The 17955-nt window shown below is 33.5% G+C and overlaps 1 protein-coding gene and 1 long non-coding RNA gene across 2 annotated transcripts; one reads left to right on the top strand and one right to left on the bottom strand.

Annotated features, from left to right (window-relative positions):
- The first annotated feature begins 696 nt into the window (after positions 1 to 696).
- Positions 697 to 17716, top strand: Bsg (immunoglobulin domain-containing protein Bsg). The gene is made up of 5 exons (XM_072022731.1): positions 697 to 1443; positions 10838 to 11101; positions 14864 to 15112; positions 15379 to 15823; positions 16852 to 17716. Exons 1-5 carry the CDS (start codon positions 1371 to 1373, stop codon positions 16895 to 16897), a joined length of 1077 nt encoding a protein of 358 aa, XP_071878832.1. The 5' UTR covers positions 697 to 1370; the 3' UTR covers positions 16898 to 17716.
- Positions 3823 to 9346, bottom strand: LOC139998294 (uncharacterized). The gene is made up of 7 exons (XR_011803239.1): positions 8961 to 9346; positions 8570 to 8887; positions 7970 to 8336; positions 7436 to 7570; positions 6163 to 6321; positions 5445 to 6053; positions 3823 to 4507 (listed from the first exon to the last, which is right to left on the bottom strand). It is a non-coding gene; the product is annotated as an uncharacterized lncRNA (long non-coding RNA).
- Positions 17717 to 17955: the final 239 nt, after the last annotated feature.

Below are 17955 nucleotides of genomic sequence, written 5' to 3'. Positions count from 1 at the left end.
ACTTATAGATAACATTTAGTATATCGAAGAAGAAGTGTTGTTACAAATTTACTATATACATAGGTACATCTTTTGCTTTATAAAAATTGTAAGTTCGTGAAAACTTTCCTATTATTATATTTATTTCCTTAACTATACTTCAATACCTTTCTACACGAGTGAATATAAACAATTTAATTATACAAATTTACATATAATAAATTAAATACTTTTGGGCTGTTTTTATGGAAAGCTCACTATCATTGAATAATGAACGAGCTTAAACGCATTAACATGTTAATTCAACCCACTAATCGACTAGTCTATTACTAAAATGCCATGATTTTAATCATCATGCTATAGAAATCTTTTAATATCTTACTTTATTACGTCATACTAGGGAGGAAATATTATACCTACAATACCAATATCAATAGCGTATTAGTCATTTTATCAATACAGGTTTGTACACCTATAATTTAAATTCCTTCCAGTAAACCATCCCACTTCTTAAAATTGAACATATCATAATAACAATCTCACTATATACTATATAAACAAAAATATCTATATAATTCAAAAACTGAATTTTATTCTTCGTCATTAATACATAAAATCGTAATATAAACTGTGCCTAAAAAATCTGGAGGTATCTATATTTTTTAGATGGAGATGTAGCACGCATGCGCACGCGAGTCTTATTGGACAGCCGTAGAGGACGTGTGGAGCAGTGTATGTTGGAGAGCGAAAAGGAGGGAATAACGATCGAGAAAGTAAGAGCGAAGTCCGCGCAGAAAATTAAAGCAGAAGACAGTGGGCAGCCATTTTTCCCTGACACTGCTGTTTCTGCGGCTCTGTGGTGCTAATTGTCGAATTCCTTAACGATTTCGAGTTCGAGACTCGGGATCCGGTAGGAATAAAAGGAGAAAACAGGTGCTGTAAGACTGAGAGAATTTCGGTGTTGTTTTGTGCACACACCGAGATAAAAAAATAATAACCGTGCGAAGAGATAACGATAAGAGGAGTTGAGACGTCAATGATACGGCGTGGCTCGAAGTGACGAGTGCGTGTGTAAATGATCGGCAGAGAGTAGTGGGGCTTCATCGTAGTTGGCTGAGAGTGGACAGCCGAAAAGGAGAAGCTGTCTACAACGGGAAGGGTGTTGTAGGAAGGCGACAGTGACGGTGACGGTGACGACCAAGACAACGACGACGACGGCTAAGATACGACAACCACGGCAGCGATCGCGAAAACGAAGATACGGCAGCCCTACATAGGTGTCATTATTCTGTGATTCGTCTAGGGATCCCTAGAAACTCGCCTCGTATCGAATCGTTAAGTATCGCAAAGTGCACACAGTCACGCGCCACCGCGTACATTAGCGCCACGAGATGGAGAGGCGAGCTGCTTTTGTGCTGCTGGGGATGCTATATTTAGCGGGCACCCTCGTCATGGTCCAGGCAGGTGAGATTTATCCTCTCTTTCGGATTGCCTACCATTCTGCCATTCATTTAGTCCATTTTACCATTTATTATCTTTTATTCCTTTCCACCGTTGTCTTTTAGCGTTTGTTGTACACTCCCGTCACATTGTCAAGTCGTATTCGGAAACTATTCTTCGAATCTTCCTTCTGTTTTAAGAAGATAGTATCTTCTTCCAGAAGTATTTGAATGAAATGAGATATTTGTCGAGTTGAAAATCTTACGCGTTTTATAGTTTCCGGTTATAGTGGGTGCGTGGTCTGACGAAGTGTCGTTCTGACGAATAAAACATCCGAGACACAATGTAAGACTGTTAGTAAGAATCTATGTATATATTTGATTATTCTAAAGGTGCCTTCAGACAATCAATAACATTGTCAATATTTCAAGATTCTTAACATCATTGTATAATATTGACAATATTGTATCAGCAATATATAATGATTCTTTTAGTTGAGAATCTTGAAATATTGATATTATATATATTGATAGTCTGAGGGCACCCTAACGTATTTGTTGAATTAGTTCCTTAGAAAACATATTTACTGTATCCGTAGTCTACGTGTGTAACTATAAAAAATTGACGTACAGAGGCTAATGTTACTAGCGAAGAATAAAGAATGTCAATCGAATCTTGTTTCTGGGAAAAATGTTCTTTCTAACAGACACTTCTCAGTTTTTCTCTCGTTTCTTTAAAATTTTCTGTAACAACAAATTTTTCTCTCCTCGCTTCAACATAATCATTATTATTATTGATAATTATTGATAATCTGACGAGTTTAAAAAATTCATTGATACTATGACGTTACATGTCACATGGTGTCTAAAACGCATCCTTATCGTACGTGCTAATTGCAAGCAAAGTTCTCATTAAATTGAATACAGTTACACATTTTACATACTTCATATACAAAAATTACCATTTTAAATTAAAAATATTTGTTTAAAACATAATTTCCGCGAATATTTCGCGTTAATGCAAGCGACATGTCTTGTTAGATTATGAAATTCTATTTTTAGTTTTGATTATACCGCATTGCGTTAGAAATGTGAGTATCTCAACGCAGCATTGAATACGTGATGCCATCAACTCATCCTCAACCACGACTCTTTTTCTGAATTGTATGAATATTTGAACGACTTTCATTACCAGATTACATGAAGTGACTTTAAAACAGAATTTAGATATGGGATAACAATATTTCATAGCTCTCTGTTCTTTCTCAGTAGCACTCACGTGTGTCCTAATCAACCGTCTTACTTCCACGTATAGGTAAGATTACTTCTGGAATCTTTCCCATATCGATATTTGAAATTTTGTTCGAATATGATACATGTCGGTGTGGTGATGTTTGGTAGTGTTCGTGCAGAAATTAATTCCAACTGTATCGAAGTTTATTGGCAATGGTACATAATTTCTTGATGCTATTACATATATATAAAAATACATGTAATGCATATACATATATTTTTTAATAATACAATATATATACATATTTTTTAAGTTAAATAGTGCGATCTATATATTTAATTTAAACAGTGAAATATATATTTAATTAATTTAATTATAATTAAATTAAATTAAATTAATTTAATATATTTAATTAATTTATCTTTTAATTTAAGTAATAAAGTATATATATTTCTTTTTTATAGTGCAATAATAGAATGTATTTTTATGTTGCACAATATGTCACATAAAAGTGTGTAGGCAAGAATTTAAGCATGAAGTTTGAAATATAATCCGGTAATCGGGTAGAGCAATGTATCGACTAAATTTTGACCTTTGCGGTCATTGGAGTTGCGCACCTCTGGTTATACCGACGCAAGACACCGAGATTCGGTCGCATTCGATGCAGCTACATTCCGAGAGACGTACGCAAAGTACCCACGCCAAGCAACTTTTGTTGCGTAACAATTGACCCTATTTTACTAATCCACCCAGAAAACTTTACTTACTTCTAGTGATTGTTACACGGAAGTTAATGTTTGGCCGGTAATTATGTAAATCGCCAGATTTTCCATCATGATAGTACGGCCAGTTAAGTTTGGTTGATAAATACGCTATGGTGCGTGAGAACACGTTTTCAGCTATTATTTCCTAACTTTTACAACTACTTTTAATTACGATGTATACAACAAGTACATGTATAATCGTTCTTTATATTCAAAATCAATAGTCTCATTCATTTATCATACATTTATCATCTATATCATAAGAAAAGAACACCAAAATTTTTAATCTTATTTGAAAACTACAGGAGAAAAACAGGATGAGTGAGGTTCTTCATTTTATTAAGACTATACTTCTTTCAGTCGATTTTTGAAATGAATATTTTTCTTCTTCTTTTTTTTTTTTTTTTTTTTTAAACTTGATGAATTTATATAATATCTTGTTCCTTTCAAGGTCATATTAGAATGTTCTTACCAAATAATATGAAATTTAAAAGATAAAAAGATGGTTATCAGGTTTTTTTATATGAAGTATTCATTTATTAAACTGGAAGAAAACGTTCATAGAGCTGTGAAAATATGTCGCGTGAGAAGTTTTCAAGCGTTCGTCAGAATACTTATATTTAGACCAGAGTCTACGAATATAATTTCCATTTTGTCTGCGTTGTGTTATGGGATGGGCAAGCCGAACGTTTCTTATGTATAATATATTTCACCGCAAGATTCAACAGATTTTGTTTTCGTTTTGATATAAGTTCGAATTCTTACATGGTTATATTTGCAATTTTGTAAAATTGATATTCAGATTATCATAGATTGGCCGTTTATATTTTTAGTCCACGTGCCTTGTTTATTGAAATGTAAACTTAACCTCCATTCTCTAACACGGTGAATGTTTTCATCCGCTCTGTTTTGCCATTGCTTGCAAACCAGACGAGAAGAATGCTTACGTTTAACCCTGGGAGCGCCTGTCTATTTTTGAGCCTTTAAGATGTACCATAGGATAATGCAACGGTAACAACGGCATGCAAACTTCAAACTCTATCGAACATATTTCTCAAATAATTGTCTGTGGTTTGTGAATCATTTTATTCCTAGCAAAAAGAGAAAAAAGAATTTATATGAAATTCAAATTTATCTTATACCAGAATCGATTCTCTTTATTCAGAAAATTTTCTTTATCGCGAGATCAATATCTACTGCTTTAAATGAAAAAGAACACATAATACAGATATTGACTTGGTTGTTTGTATTTTATATAATCGAACATGTTATATATTATTCGTATGATAAATAAAATTTAAGAAGTAACAACATCGACTCTAAATAGTATTTTATATAAGTTATAAAAATATATGAGTTTGTGGATGTTCGTGCATTTATAGAAAACTAAGAAAAGAAAAAGTACAAAATTTGCAGAATATAAAAAAGTATGAAATATCCAAGTGTTATTAGATTTACTAAGTGAGAGAAATTCCTATTTAGGTTTCATTTTTTTAATCATTTTGATAACAATCTAAATTTACATAAATATTCACAGTTTATAAATGACTTAAAAAGTGTTTCTAATTTTTCATCAAAAGGATTAGAGAAAATATCTCGATATCTGTCCATCATTCACGGTAGTGGGCATGAGTGCGCCGATCGATTCCGAATGTAAACGTTTTTTGCCGAGTTCACTATTCTATATCCTGTCCGTAGAACGCGAAGGCATGAGCAATTTCGTGCGCTTCAATCGATCGCTTTCTTACGTGTTATTCTATCGATAAGTAAGCAGGCAGTGCTACCAGGCAACTAGAGTGACTAGCGACCCTCGTTTAACTAACTAGGGCGACGTTTTTGGTTTACTTGTTCCGCCATATATTCCCACATCAAGGATCGTTTTATGCGTCACCAAAATAAATTCATTAGAGTATTTTTAGTTTATTACATAACTGTTACTCGATCAAACTGACTGAAAACTTTTGTCTTTCTGTATTCTAGGTCTGGGTTAGGTCTAGGTTAGAACTGATCTCGAATGTTAGTCACTACCTGTATATAGATAATCCATGGCGATTGATTAAAAGGATTCATTAAAAGTTTTATCTGAACTTATTGATTTTATCAGGCTTATTACTAATCTTTATTCTAAGAATGTTGAATAAATTGTTTTTTTGTTTTTCCATTTAACTTGTATGATTTTAAAAGATTGCCTTTTCAAATAATTACAATCCTATTGACGTTTTATTCTTCATCAGTTTCGGCTGAAAAGGAATAGTCATGAATTGTCATTAATGTATCATCCGTTCGTCGAACGATAAGCTAATAATCTAATTATCGGAGATTTAAGAATATATTATTTCTTCATGATAGTGTGAAGTGTAACGAGTCGTTATGGTGAATCATACTGCCTAGCCGATGCCCGACCTTTGTTACAGCTGCTGGCAAATACCACTATGATGTATACGGACTTGTATGCAGTGTTGTAGCATATTTATAATTTTACTGATTCGTCATCGAAATGGTAGGTCGTGTGACCTCGCGTACCCATTGCTGCTTTGCAGCTTATATTTATCGAGAATTAGGTAGGTTTATTCAATTAATTTAAAATACCCGTAATCGTCCTGGGGAGTTACATTATATTACGATCAAATTATTAAACTAAAACGGATTATGTATAAAATTAATATAGGTTATGGTCAGTTATTGATATGAAAAGTATTGGCTGAAAAGTAGAAAGAGTGAGTATTTTTTTATCGATATTACTTACCGATAATTCAAATAACATTTCTTTTGAGTTACGTTGAATCATCATAGAATTCTCATGCATGTTGACTTTCTATACAATATTATTCGTGTAAGGCGAAATTTGTTCGCAACAGGCATCCTTACGAATTCCAATGGTGTGTAGTTATGTGTAATTTTTGAACTGTAATTAGGTGCCAAAAAGAATGCATTTTAATGTACACGTAGGGAGCACGTAGTTGGATCGTTTGATATTATTTAACATCACGATGCAAAACAGTGTTGTACGAAGTTGTTACAGAAATCCATGAAAACGCCTGACCCGAAATAATCGCTCGAATCGAGATGAAGCACTTCGTAGCCTATTTTATTTTTGTTTAACTAACCTTTTCAAATAATTCAATGACTCATCCTCTTTGAATTTGAATCATTTTTACTTCACTTGTAGGATTAAATTGTTTTGTTATTATGAATGTATTAAGTTTGTTCCAACATAGATTGTTAATGGGCTCATCTGATGTGGTTACTATGGAAACTCGAAGACGAAAAAAGATGGCGGAAGAATTTCTCTTGTTCTGTACTTGTCATCCAATCAATGAATTTGCTTCATCTTCGAAGATCGAATATATTTGGCACGTGACCATGTTTACAATTCCAACGTTCTTCCTTCGTATGTCTTTTTCAGATACAGATTGGTACCATAAATCATCGCATGCGTATCGTTGGCAAACGTGTATCTTGTGGCTACGTATCTACTATCCCTCCCCGAGGATGACGTAAGAGAAGCTGGATCTCTTATTGACTGGTTGACGTAAACATACGTAAACACACGTAGATTGGCCCGCATGTGTTCTATTTAAACACAAAATGGGACAAATTAAACAAAAAGGCAATTTGAGGATACTTCAGCGCATTTCAAACTTAATTACCCGCTCATTTTCTTTGTATGTATTAGGTCAGAAGGTGTATTCCCATCTGAATTGCACGCGATCAAGTTAGATACTATTTCAGGAGGCAACCTGAATTTTGTTACGTCATTGAATTAGTCGAATTAAGTATGAAAATTACGGTCTTTGTAAAAGAGTAACCAGAGACTCTAAAAAAGTTTTTTTTTTTTATCAAAGTTTCACTTATTCGTTGAAGTTACGTGATAAAAGAGGCGTCTTGTATAGGTTGGGAAGTTTCATTACGTTTTTCACTTTCTATCTGGTGAAAGTCATTTAGAGAAGATTAAGTTGACAAATTTGTTAAAAAAGGCATTTTTATCTTCTACTATAGACTACGTGAATCTTGTTCACCTTTACAAATATTGGTATCTTCTGAACGTTTATGTTTGTTTAGCTACTGGCCTTTCCGATATCGGTTTTCAAGCGCTGCATGTTTCGTTTAGCTCGAGATAATATCGAAACTCGAGGACAAGACAGAAGGTTATGCTAGAGGAAAAATCACTTAAGTAACTCGTGTACGGAATTGCGTGATAAATAAAGCATAAGTTCACATGAAAACATAATCTTTAGTTTGAGTTTAGGGATGTTTGTTGGTCTTGTTAAATAACTAGCTTTCTGTTAATTCTAAGTCAATATAGATTAATTTCCAATGCTTATGGGACAATGCATTACTCATCGATATCGTTCATTTTGTAGGTCAAACCTTTTAATCTGAATAATGTTTGATTTAGTCACTCAGAATAATCTCTTGTAGACATTTTATAAAAATTGTTTTTCTCTTTTGCATTTTTGCGCGTCAGTGATTAATTTATATAAATACTGATTATATCACTAAAACCGAACAATTTGTATATTATGTGTTTTTTTATATTCGTGTATACGTACTTTTTTCAAGAATTATAAAACATGTACGAAGTTGCTCAATTCCTCAATAGTTTCATTTATCTGCTGGGCTTATTGGAGCAGAAAAATTGTAATGTATTCCTATTGGAAAAACTCTCTAGCTCTACTCTCTTACATCGGGCTGGTGAGTTTATCAGGAGATGCAACGACCGTCTTTTAAGCGACCCATATTTGAAATTCATTTATCTTCTAAGCTTGTTGGTTAGCGTGCGAGTGGATTAATAATGTGGCGAAATTGGATGAACATAGAAACTGCATGTGCAAATTGAGTTGGTGATAAATATGCTTGGTCACTGTGTGAAAAATTTGGTCATTTGTTCAGCTTGCTAACTTCATTCTTATTTAGAATCTGAAATGAAAAATAATAATATATAAGTTGAATAAAACATAATAAATAAGATGAATAACTCATTTTTGAAACTTGAAACTAAAATCACTGCTTTAACTCTTTAATTGCACGAACCATATGCTTATCTTTTCTCTGAACGAGTTCAGTGGTTTCAACTTTATAATGGTTAGAAATTTTCGACCTTTGACATTGTCAGGATGGTAGAACGTATTTATGTGCATTGGCTATCTTACGTTTGTGCTCCATCTCGCGAGTATGTGCAAGTCCAACTTGCCAAATTGCGTCCTAGATCACGGAGCGTCCCAATTCCTGCGTCCTCCATCGTGTTCTCTATATTTTTGCATAAAGAGACGTTCGAAGATTTTCCGACTACTCTGGCATGAGTTCCTGTGAGCGTTCCACATGGAACTCGGTATCTCCAGGCCAAACAAAAAACGATACTGCGTAGTTCCAGTTCGGTCCAGTTGGAGGCAGTTCGTTGTGCGAATACAATAAGTTCTCTTCTGCTGGAATATTTTTACTTCGAATAAAATGTACATTTAAGTTTATTTCTAAAACAAACAAGTTATGTGAAAGCGTTAGCTACCACTACAATTCTTTTGTTTAAAATTATAAATTATAAACGTTTGATATTTTTGTGATAATATTTAGGTTAGGTTTTCCAACAATCATTTCTAGGGAAAAATAAATGAAATCAACTATAATGTTAATAAAATTAAAGAAATATAATCTAAAGGGTTATTCAATTTCGAAGTCATTTGGTCATTTTTGGTAGAAATCCAAAGGTTGAGTTTGCTAACGTTATTAAAACCATCAAAGATCGATTCTGCGTCAGTGGTGCCATTACAAGTCGCATGGTTGGTCACGCGGTAACAGTTTGAGTTACGAATGAACGGCAGGCTTCCAACTCCCTTTTACAACCGCGCCTAGGTAGAGCCACATAATTCTGCAATATAGTCACTTCTGATGCTTAAGGTTATATGGCACGTGTTCTTCGTGCTATTGATCCCTTTTCCAGCCATCTGCGTTCTAATACACCTCCAACTTTGTAAACAGAGTGGCTCGACTTTCTTGTTCTTTATCTTATCTTTTTTCTCTATAAACTTCTGTCGCTTCACATCTTTCTCTTTGTTCTTTCTATCTCTCTTATAAAATTTCGTAATTAAAAACTTAAATTATAAATTCGTTAAACAACTGGCGATGATCTTCAATCTAGAAATAATTGTTGAAATAAAGGTCATTAGATTATATTCCTAATGTAATTAAGTTACGTAAATGTTTAAATTGCAAACAATCATCGATTCTTATAGGTGTCTCTTGGTCGCGGTGTATTCTTAAATCGGTTAACAAGGAAGGCAGAAGCCAGTACAGCCACTTTATAGGTCAGCCCGATGTGTTCGTGATTATCAGTCTCTTTTCCCTGAGCCTGCATGCATTATAATTTCATCTGGTCGAGTTGGTGTCTACGAGGACGACGGGGTGTTGTAAAAGAATAAATCGCTAAAAATAAATAGGAATTGCCGAGCGTGTATGTCCTCTGCTCCGTGGAACCGGATCAACGTGTTCGTTACCGATGTTCCTGCATTCTTGCCGCTGCACTGTCGTGATTGACTTTTTGGCGCCGGCCGGTTCCGACTCACCGTTGCGAGTCCATCGACTAGAGTGCTATTTTCTACCGAATCTGAAGTGAAGAAAACCATGTTCGATGCATAGCAGGAAAATTCCTTCTTTAGCCTCTTTTATTTATTATTATTTAGCTTACTTCCTTTCTGGATTCCGTACACTATACAAAAATACTCCGTATATTCAAGCAAAAATAAGCAGGAAGAATCTAGGGACATTTTGAAGAAATTTTAGAAAGCGATTATACGTATATATAACGAAGATTTAGTAATTATTCCTTTACGATTAAGAATATAAAATAAATAGAAAAGTATTTAAACACTTACTATGAATGGAACTTTTAATGAATATATTATGTGTGGTACGGAAAATATTTTTAAATTTTATTAGCACTGTAATGAGACAAAACTATCATGTTATTGGTAAAATTTGAAACGAATGTGAAATATATTTTGAATAATTCAACAAATTTTCTATGGTAAGTGTCTGAATACTTTCACGAGCCACTGTAGGTAATATAAATTGTTTTCTTGGAGATGGAAATATTTATGAAAAAAATACAACATTAGAATAACACTACTATAAACAGATTTCAAAGCTCTACAAGGAAAAGTTATCATATAGTATAATACATTATGCAGCACGATGATGTGCTAACTAGGAAACCTTAAAATTAAATCCCGATTGATCACGTGTGATCAGACCTTATATTGAAAAAGCCTGCCGTAGACTTAGCAAAAGAATGACTATATCTCTTCAGGAACAGCACACTCGTGATCTGTTCCTCGTAGAATCCAGATGCTCGTACAAGTCATTATCTCCGGATGGTTGTTGTCGTACACCCCTTGATGTGTGCTCGTATGTTCTTCCCGATAAAGTAACCTACAAGGGAGCATCGGTCGTGCACGAGAATCAACCTTGGTCGATCGAATGTAGCGACTTGAAGCCGGACGATATGATCAGATGGACCAGAAACGGACAATCGTTGGAACCAGAGCTGGCTAGTGGTCAGTTGACGGTTCAATCGCCGGTGGGAACAGGGAGCAGCACTCTGCGAGCGATGCATGCCACGGATAGCCACCATGGGGACTATAAATGCACGCAGGACAGCGATGAGTTATTTCATCTGTGGATAAATTTTGGTTCGTATATGTCGAGCTCCCTTCGCTTATAAATTTTAGACTGCGGATTTTAATGCGATTTTAGGAAATTTGCAAATGTAGAATTCACAGAATGCGCATAATGTGAATAATGTATGAAATATCCAAGGTGTATAGTGTTTCCATAATATTTGGCAGGCAAAACAATTTCTATTTTTTTAATTATATTTTTAAAAATATGAATTTGTATAAAAATCGGCAGTCTATTTTGCTATAATGCTACGCTATTTATGCTTATATCCTGCTATAATGGTGTGATATTTATTTACATGCGATACTGCCCACATAAACGTCTAAAGTTTTGTTCGTTTTGCGTCTCTATCTTCATGAGAGGCATGTTCCACAATTTCTGCATCAGTTTACACACGTTGCAACATATTGCAGTGTGTATAGGTCGCTTAATTTACATTTGTTTTCGCGCATTGTAGTTCTCAGAATATATACGCGATAAGTACGGTATTATCACGTAGATTTATTCAACTATCTCTTGGAATTATCTCTTTCCTTATGCATTTATGGGAAATCTGAAGGTGCAAAAATTCACTCAATGTATATAATATACAAAAATGTATAAAATATCCAGAGTAGAGTATTTATTATTACATCTGGTAGATGAAATAAATTTCTATTTACGTTTCATTTCTTCCATTATGTTTATAAAAATACAATAATGCATAAAAATCCGTAATCTATCTATATAAAATAAATATGTGTGTCAAACACGATGAAGAGAGACATTAGGGATTTTTAAAAAATACTTTTCGATAACTGGTCAACTTAGCGAAGCACTATCATAATTATGTGTCCAGGTACGATCTGCAAATGTTTATTCGGGCAGTACTGTAACTATTTTTTAAATATTCACGTATGTTGATTGCATTTTGTGCTTGTTGTCTGTGTATGCATTTTGAATAATACTTGTTTGTCTCTCCTGCATGTAAATGTAACGTAATAGATGTTTATATAATTCTTGTTGCATACCAGTATGTCTTTAGGTTCTGGAATGTTAATTTTAAGAGTAATTGAAGGTGTAACAGAAGATTATAGTCTGTTTGAAATCAACTGGAAGTCGCTCCAACACTATATGCCCGCAACATGTGTATAACTTGAAAAGCTTTCTCCATTCTTCAACTGTATTATGGGATACAACACAAATATTGCACAAACCAGAAAGATTCATATTAATGAATGTATTGACATAACTTATACAATTATTATATAGAGCTATTTTCATTGATCAAGCATTATTGGACAAACTATAGAAAAAGCGTTATTTTGAAGGATCTTCTCATTTTTGTTTAAGTATCAAGCATATTCTTTTTTCAAGTCTCAGTATTTTAAGACAGCTTTATAGAGCAATATACCGCAGGCGGTTGTTTCTAAATAGGTACTTGTCCGAGTTTCAGGTGTCATCACTGCCCTAGATTCGAATTTGTTGAAATTGCGGTACCTGTAAATTTCTCGAATCGATGAAGAGACATATTGCTAATGACTATCCACCGGCTATCATCGATCAATCCTTCATTCATTAACCCATACGAAAGTTCAGAGTTCACTCTGGGATTAGGATTATGAATCTAATGATGTTCGCCCGTTGCTCGAGCTTCTAAGCATATTTGTTTATGTGAATGATAATTAGTAATAGTAATAATAATTATTATTATACAATTATTTGAGACACTCGGTCTTTTTCACACGTTGTCACATGATGAAACGTATTTTATGACTTGTACAATTAACGTCGAGCTCTATACTATTGTACTCTTCCGCTTCTGATGACGCATGGTTTTATGACTATGTAGTGGTACAAACATAAATGATAATTAATTGCGACTAATAACCATCTTTGACTTGTTAGTGCTTGTTACTGCTTTTATTGACTGTATCATATGAGATGGAACAATGGTCCAGACAGTACAACTGCTGGTGGACATTGTTGTGACTAAACAGAATGCGTTTCTTATGATCGTATGTGTGCAGCTTATCTATTCCGAGAATACAGTAGTATTCAAACTACAAAGTATTAAAACACATTTAGAAACCTTGTGTGAATATATAGTGGAATATATATATATATATATGTAAAATGTATTTGTACACCACTATATTTATTTTTGTATTTATATACCTATCAGTTAATTAATTCCAACTGTAAGAAATTTCATATCATTTAGTAATGCTTTCATATAATTCAAAATTTGATATTACTGAAATAAAATGTAGAACCTAATAAAAAAAAAAAAAAAGTATCATGGGAAAATAAGGGTGTGCACATAATACATGTACACGATGTACAAATACTTTTTCTAACCACTGTATTATGTGTTATATAAAACATTTTGAAATTTCATTAACAATGTAAGGAAATGCAACTACTATGGGTATATTGGTAAATGTTGAAACAAATGTAAAAATTTACATACTACAACTACAAAATATTTGATCAAGCTACATATATATTTCTCAGAGAGCACAAAAATATTTAAACAATCAATTATTCGTTATATTAATAAGCCACAATATTCAGCGGGACTATCTTTAACGCTTACTATATGTTTAGCATTGTATATACTAATTTTTTGCTAAATATATATTTGCAGTAAACGCCTTAGACCTTCGATATACATTGTCAGATTGGTTTCAAATTTAACCAATATAATCATGTCATTCATACCAACTATAGTGTTAATGATATTTCAAAATATTTCATATAACACATACATTATGTAGATAAATATAATTTTTTATGGTAAATGTTCAAGTACTTTCATGAATTGATATATATATAATCTTCAGATACCTGTTCTATATACCAGTTCCATGATGTAATTCAAACGTTACAGTGTTTTGCTATCCGTTTATATCACTGCTATTGTTTGTTTGCAATTCTTATTGTAGCAAGGCGTTTATTGTCCCGCGAGTGGAGAAGCTTCGAAAAGCCTCGAGTACATTATTTTATTCTTCCAGCTGCTAGTATCTAACCATACTTGTATTTCTAATTATTTCTTAATACGATAATATTCGTGCCAATTCCGAATTTAATGACGCTTGAAGATTCTTAGAACTTGAAGATTATTAGAAGAATAAAGATGCAATTAGATTTATCTCTGTGTAAAACTGTTTTGCTAATAAAACATTAGCTCATTGTGTTAAGGAAATTGCTGTGTAAAGAAAATCTTTAAAATGCGTACCTTGCATGGAATAAACAATACATTAAGAATCTCTTTATTTTTATTTGTTTAATTAGTGGACTCATAAGGTATTTGAGCGAAGCAAAGATTTTGTACTTTTTGGTAAATAATATCGGACAATATATGTATTTTGAAACTGCTAGAATATTAAAGAACTGTATTAAAGAAGATATAACAGACTATTTTATCCGGGAGTAAATTGATTCTCATGTTATTTTTGTTAAAAATTTGAAAGATAACAACGGCCTGAACTGTTCTGATAAGAAATACTATTAAAGATAAGAAACGTAGGATCTTGAATACCTTGAGAAATTTTGAAAAATACGTTATATAATTCGCATTACGAATTCAAATTGAATTTATAAACTCGGAGAAACAACTGAAGTTATTTTTGTTTTACTAAACAAAAATTGTAAAATTAACAAGCGTATGAAATGATGTTGGTTTGTGCTATGCAAATAGCATAGCAAGTTTGTTATTTAACAGCATCTTATGTGAAGAAAAATAAATAACTTTTGATATGAAGTAACAATTTGGTTTCTTTATGAGACAGATAAGAAGATCAGAATACTTACATCCACGGATATTCCAATGACATTAGAATGCGCAAACAAAAGTGCAGGGGAAAAGCTGCAATGGTTTAAACAAGATATTCCCATCCATAAAGCATTAGCTGGTAACGAAGATTTAATTAAACTGGATAACGAAACAGGCACCTTGGAAGTTTTGAAGATCTCAGAAGCTGTGTATGGAAATTATACTTGTAAAGGAACCAACTATACCACAAAGTACGGGATCGTACGTAAGTAAAACCTTAAAATCCTTATTCTTAAGGGTTTCAATTCTTTCTACAATACAAAACTCGCCTGCCTTCTTCTTTTCAGTTTTTAAATTTAATTTTAGTCGAATATTTATTATTTTCGTTTTATTTTGTTTTTTTTATAACAATATTGTTAAATATTATATCATCATTGAAAAATAATCTTTTACATTATATTTTATATTTTTTACTATATTTAATTTTTCTATTAATTTGTTTACAATATTAAAAATCTTATTTATTTGTAGCAAAACCTACTGCATACCTTCCTGATTCAACAAGTGTGGTGGAAGGAGAGAAGTTGCATTTAACATGTGCCGGTAAACAGAGTCCTGGTATTAAAGTATCATGGACATTTGGAAACCAGAATTACACGCGCAGCGCTGGTCGCGTTAAGCTCGGATGGGACCATGAAAGAAATATCTACGGAGCCGTCTTAATGGTTGAAAATATCGAGATGGACGATCGTGGTAACGTTTCCTGTAGGGTATCCTATAACTGGTCCGATACTGCTGAATCTCACGTGGCAGAGGCCCAAACATTCCTCAGGGTCAAAGACAAGCTCGCCGCACTCTGGCCCTTCTTAGGCATTTGCGCAGAGGTTATTGTTCTGTGCGCTATTATCCTAGTCTATGAGAAGAAACGAAACAAGGCTGAACTTGAGGAATCTGATACTGATCAGAGTCCTGACACGTATGTATATTCTCCACTTTTACTTGTTTCTTGTTCAGTCTCAGATAATTATAGCAGTATAGTGTCTTCTCAATTTTGATTATTTCATTCTAGCACATCTTGTAAAAGAAGCCTTCTTTATTTTATCACTAAAACAAGCAATCTTAATAATCTTAATAACAAAATCTAATATACTTTTTATTATTTCGTTAGGAAACTATTAAATTTAACTTTAAACAAATAACATTCTTTTAACATTAAAGAACACTTCTTTCTAAAAAAAAAGCTGGAGTCAAATAGTCAAAGTTGAAAAAAGTTGATATACTGCAGAGTTACTCAGATTCAAACTTGAAATTTATGTTTGAAATTTGAAATTTATTTATTAATATATACAGGGATCCGGGTACAAGCACAGGAGACGATAGACTAGAATACTATATACCACTGCGCGGACCTCTTCCACCCTCTAAACTTCCTGTCGATTCCCCTGACACGCCACCGACGCCGAAAATCCCAGGTCACAGGACGATCCAGTTGAATTCCTTCTCCAAAAAACCACGCCGTTTGTCTGTACCGGCGCGGTTGTATCTCTCCCGCTATTACTTTAAATCTTTCCCTCTGAAGTCGTGCCATCGCTTTCAGCTTTACTGGCGCTTACTCAGAAAATTGAAAGTAAAGATATATGAACGCAAAAATTTTTACTTAAAAAGTACGAAGCGTACAGTTAAATATCCTTTAAACTATGCTTGAAACTTCTTTATATAGATTATTTCATAAGTAGGTGGTCAAACATTTAGATTACATCAACATGGAATTATCTCAGAAATATTCTTATAACTATTTTCATATTTTTTAAAGCAAATAAGTTAAATATCTAAATTTTCTTATAGTGTTACCAATTCTTAAAAAATCTTGTACAAAATAATACGTTACCACGTATCGATTAGCGTATCCGTGTCCCGTCTCATTGTGTATGATTCATTCTCGTGACCAGTTTCACCTTCCAATAGTATTAACTGTTTAATAATTGGTTTTATCTCGTCCCGTAGCAAGCCAACACCCAACAAGGACTCTGACGTTAGGCAAAGAAAATGAAGGAAGAAATAAAAAGCGGCGGACGAACGAGAGTGATGCAGGATAGTGGAACGGATGTTAGGGAATGATCGTGTGGCATGTGCCGAAGTGACAATATAGATGACTGTTACAAGAATGAGAGACAGCGGGGTAGGACAAGAGAAACCAAATAAGCAAGCAAACAATTCTGTAACAAGAGAAAGACATCATCTAGAAGAGCATACACAAGTATAGAGAATAAAAAACGAAATAATAAAGAAAAGAAACGGTAATAACGTTTTCAATGGACTGGCTAAGCTCAGGAAGTGAAGCCCCGGCCCCCGGTCGTTCGAGTGCATACCTGCGTGGAAACAGGCTTGCCTGTACACAGAGAATGTTAGCGCGCGCGGAATTACAATTTACTAACAGATTTAAATTAAGCCTTATTATCGTGTTCACTCCATTTATCAAATGTTCGCCTGTCCGTACTCTCTTACTACACTGCTTTGATCGACGATCGAGAAGAAATAAAAAAAAAGAAAAACGATAAAAAAATATATTGAAGAAAAAACAATGTGCTGCTGATCTTACGCGTCGTATGTATCTATAAAAAGATGGGAGTGCGCGAGAACGTAGAGAAGATGGTATATAGAAAAAGAAGAGAAAAGAGAGTAAGGTTAGGAAGAAGAAGAAATGAGAGAAAAAGATCGAGAGGGCGTGAAAGAAATGTTTCAAGTATGTATGTGTCTGTGTGTGCTTGCATACGCTTGAATGAAAGAATGCAATAGCGACGAACAGAAGTAAAAAAAAAAAAAAAAAAAACAAAAAAGAAAAAAAAAGGGAAAAAAAAGAAAAAAAGAACGAACTAGTCGAAACGGTGCATACTCGCCAAAAACAAACGTGCACGAGAATGAAATAAGAAATTCGTTTTTATTATATTTCCTGCTTGTACGAATAAATAAATACATACATACATACATACATACATATATACATACATACATACATACATATATTTACCACATTCAAGGCGCATTTATTCGTTAAGGTACTTTCTATAAAGAGTACTTGTTTCCCGTACTCTTTAAGGATAAAAGTAT

The sequence above is a fragment of the Bombus fervidus genome, chromosome 2 (assembly GCF_041682495.2).
Source record: "Bombus fervidus isolate BK054 chromosome 2, iyBomFerv1, whole genome shotgun sequence".
Lineage (NCBI taxonomy): Eukaryota > Metazoa > Arthropoda > Insecta > Hymenoptera > Apidae > Bombus > Bombus fervidus.
Note: the sequence above shows the minus strand (reverse complement) of the source record. Positions and strands in the feature narration are given on the sequence as shown.

Bases quoted from the DNA above. Each gene is read 5' to 3' on its own strand.
- Bsg (XM_072022731.1), top strand. From the start codon at position 1,371: ATGGAGAGGCGAGCTGCTTTTGTGCTGCTGGGGATGCTATATTTAGCG. The intron at 15,113-15,378 runs GTAAGTAAAACC...ATTTATTTGTAG, and splicing joins CACAAAGTACGGGATCGTAC to CAAAACCTACTGCATACCTT. The intron at 15,824-16,851 runs GTATGTATATTC...CTCGTCCCGTAG, and splicing joins ACTGATCAGAGTCCTGACAC to CAAGCCAACACCCAACAAGG.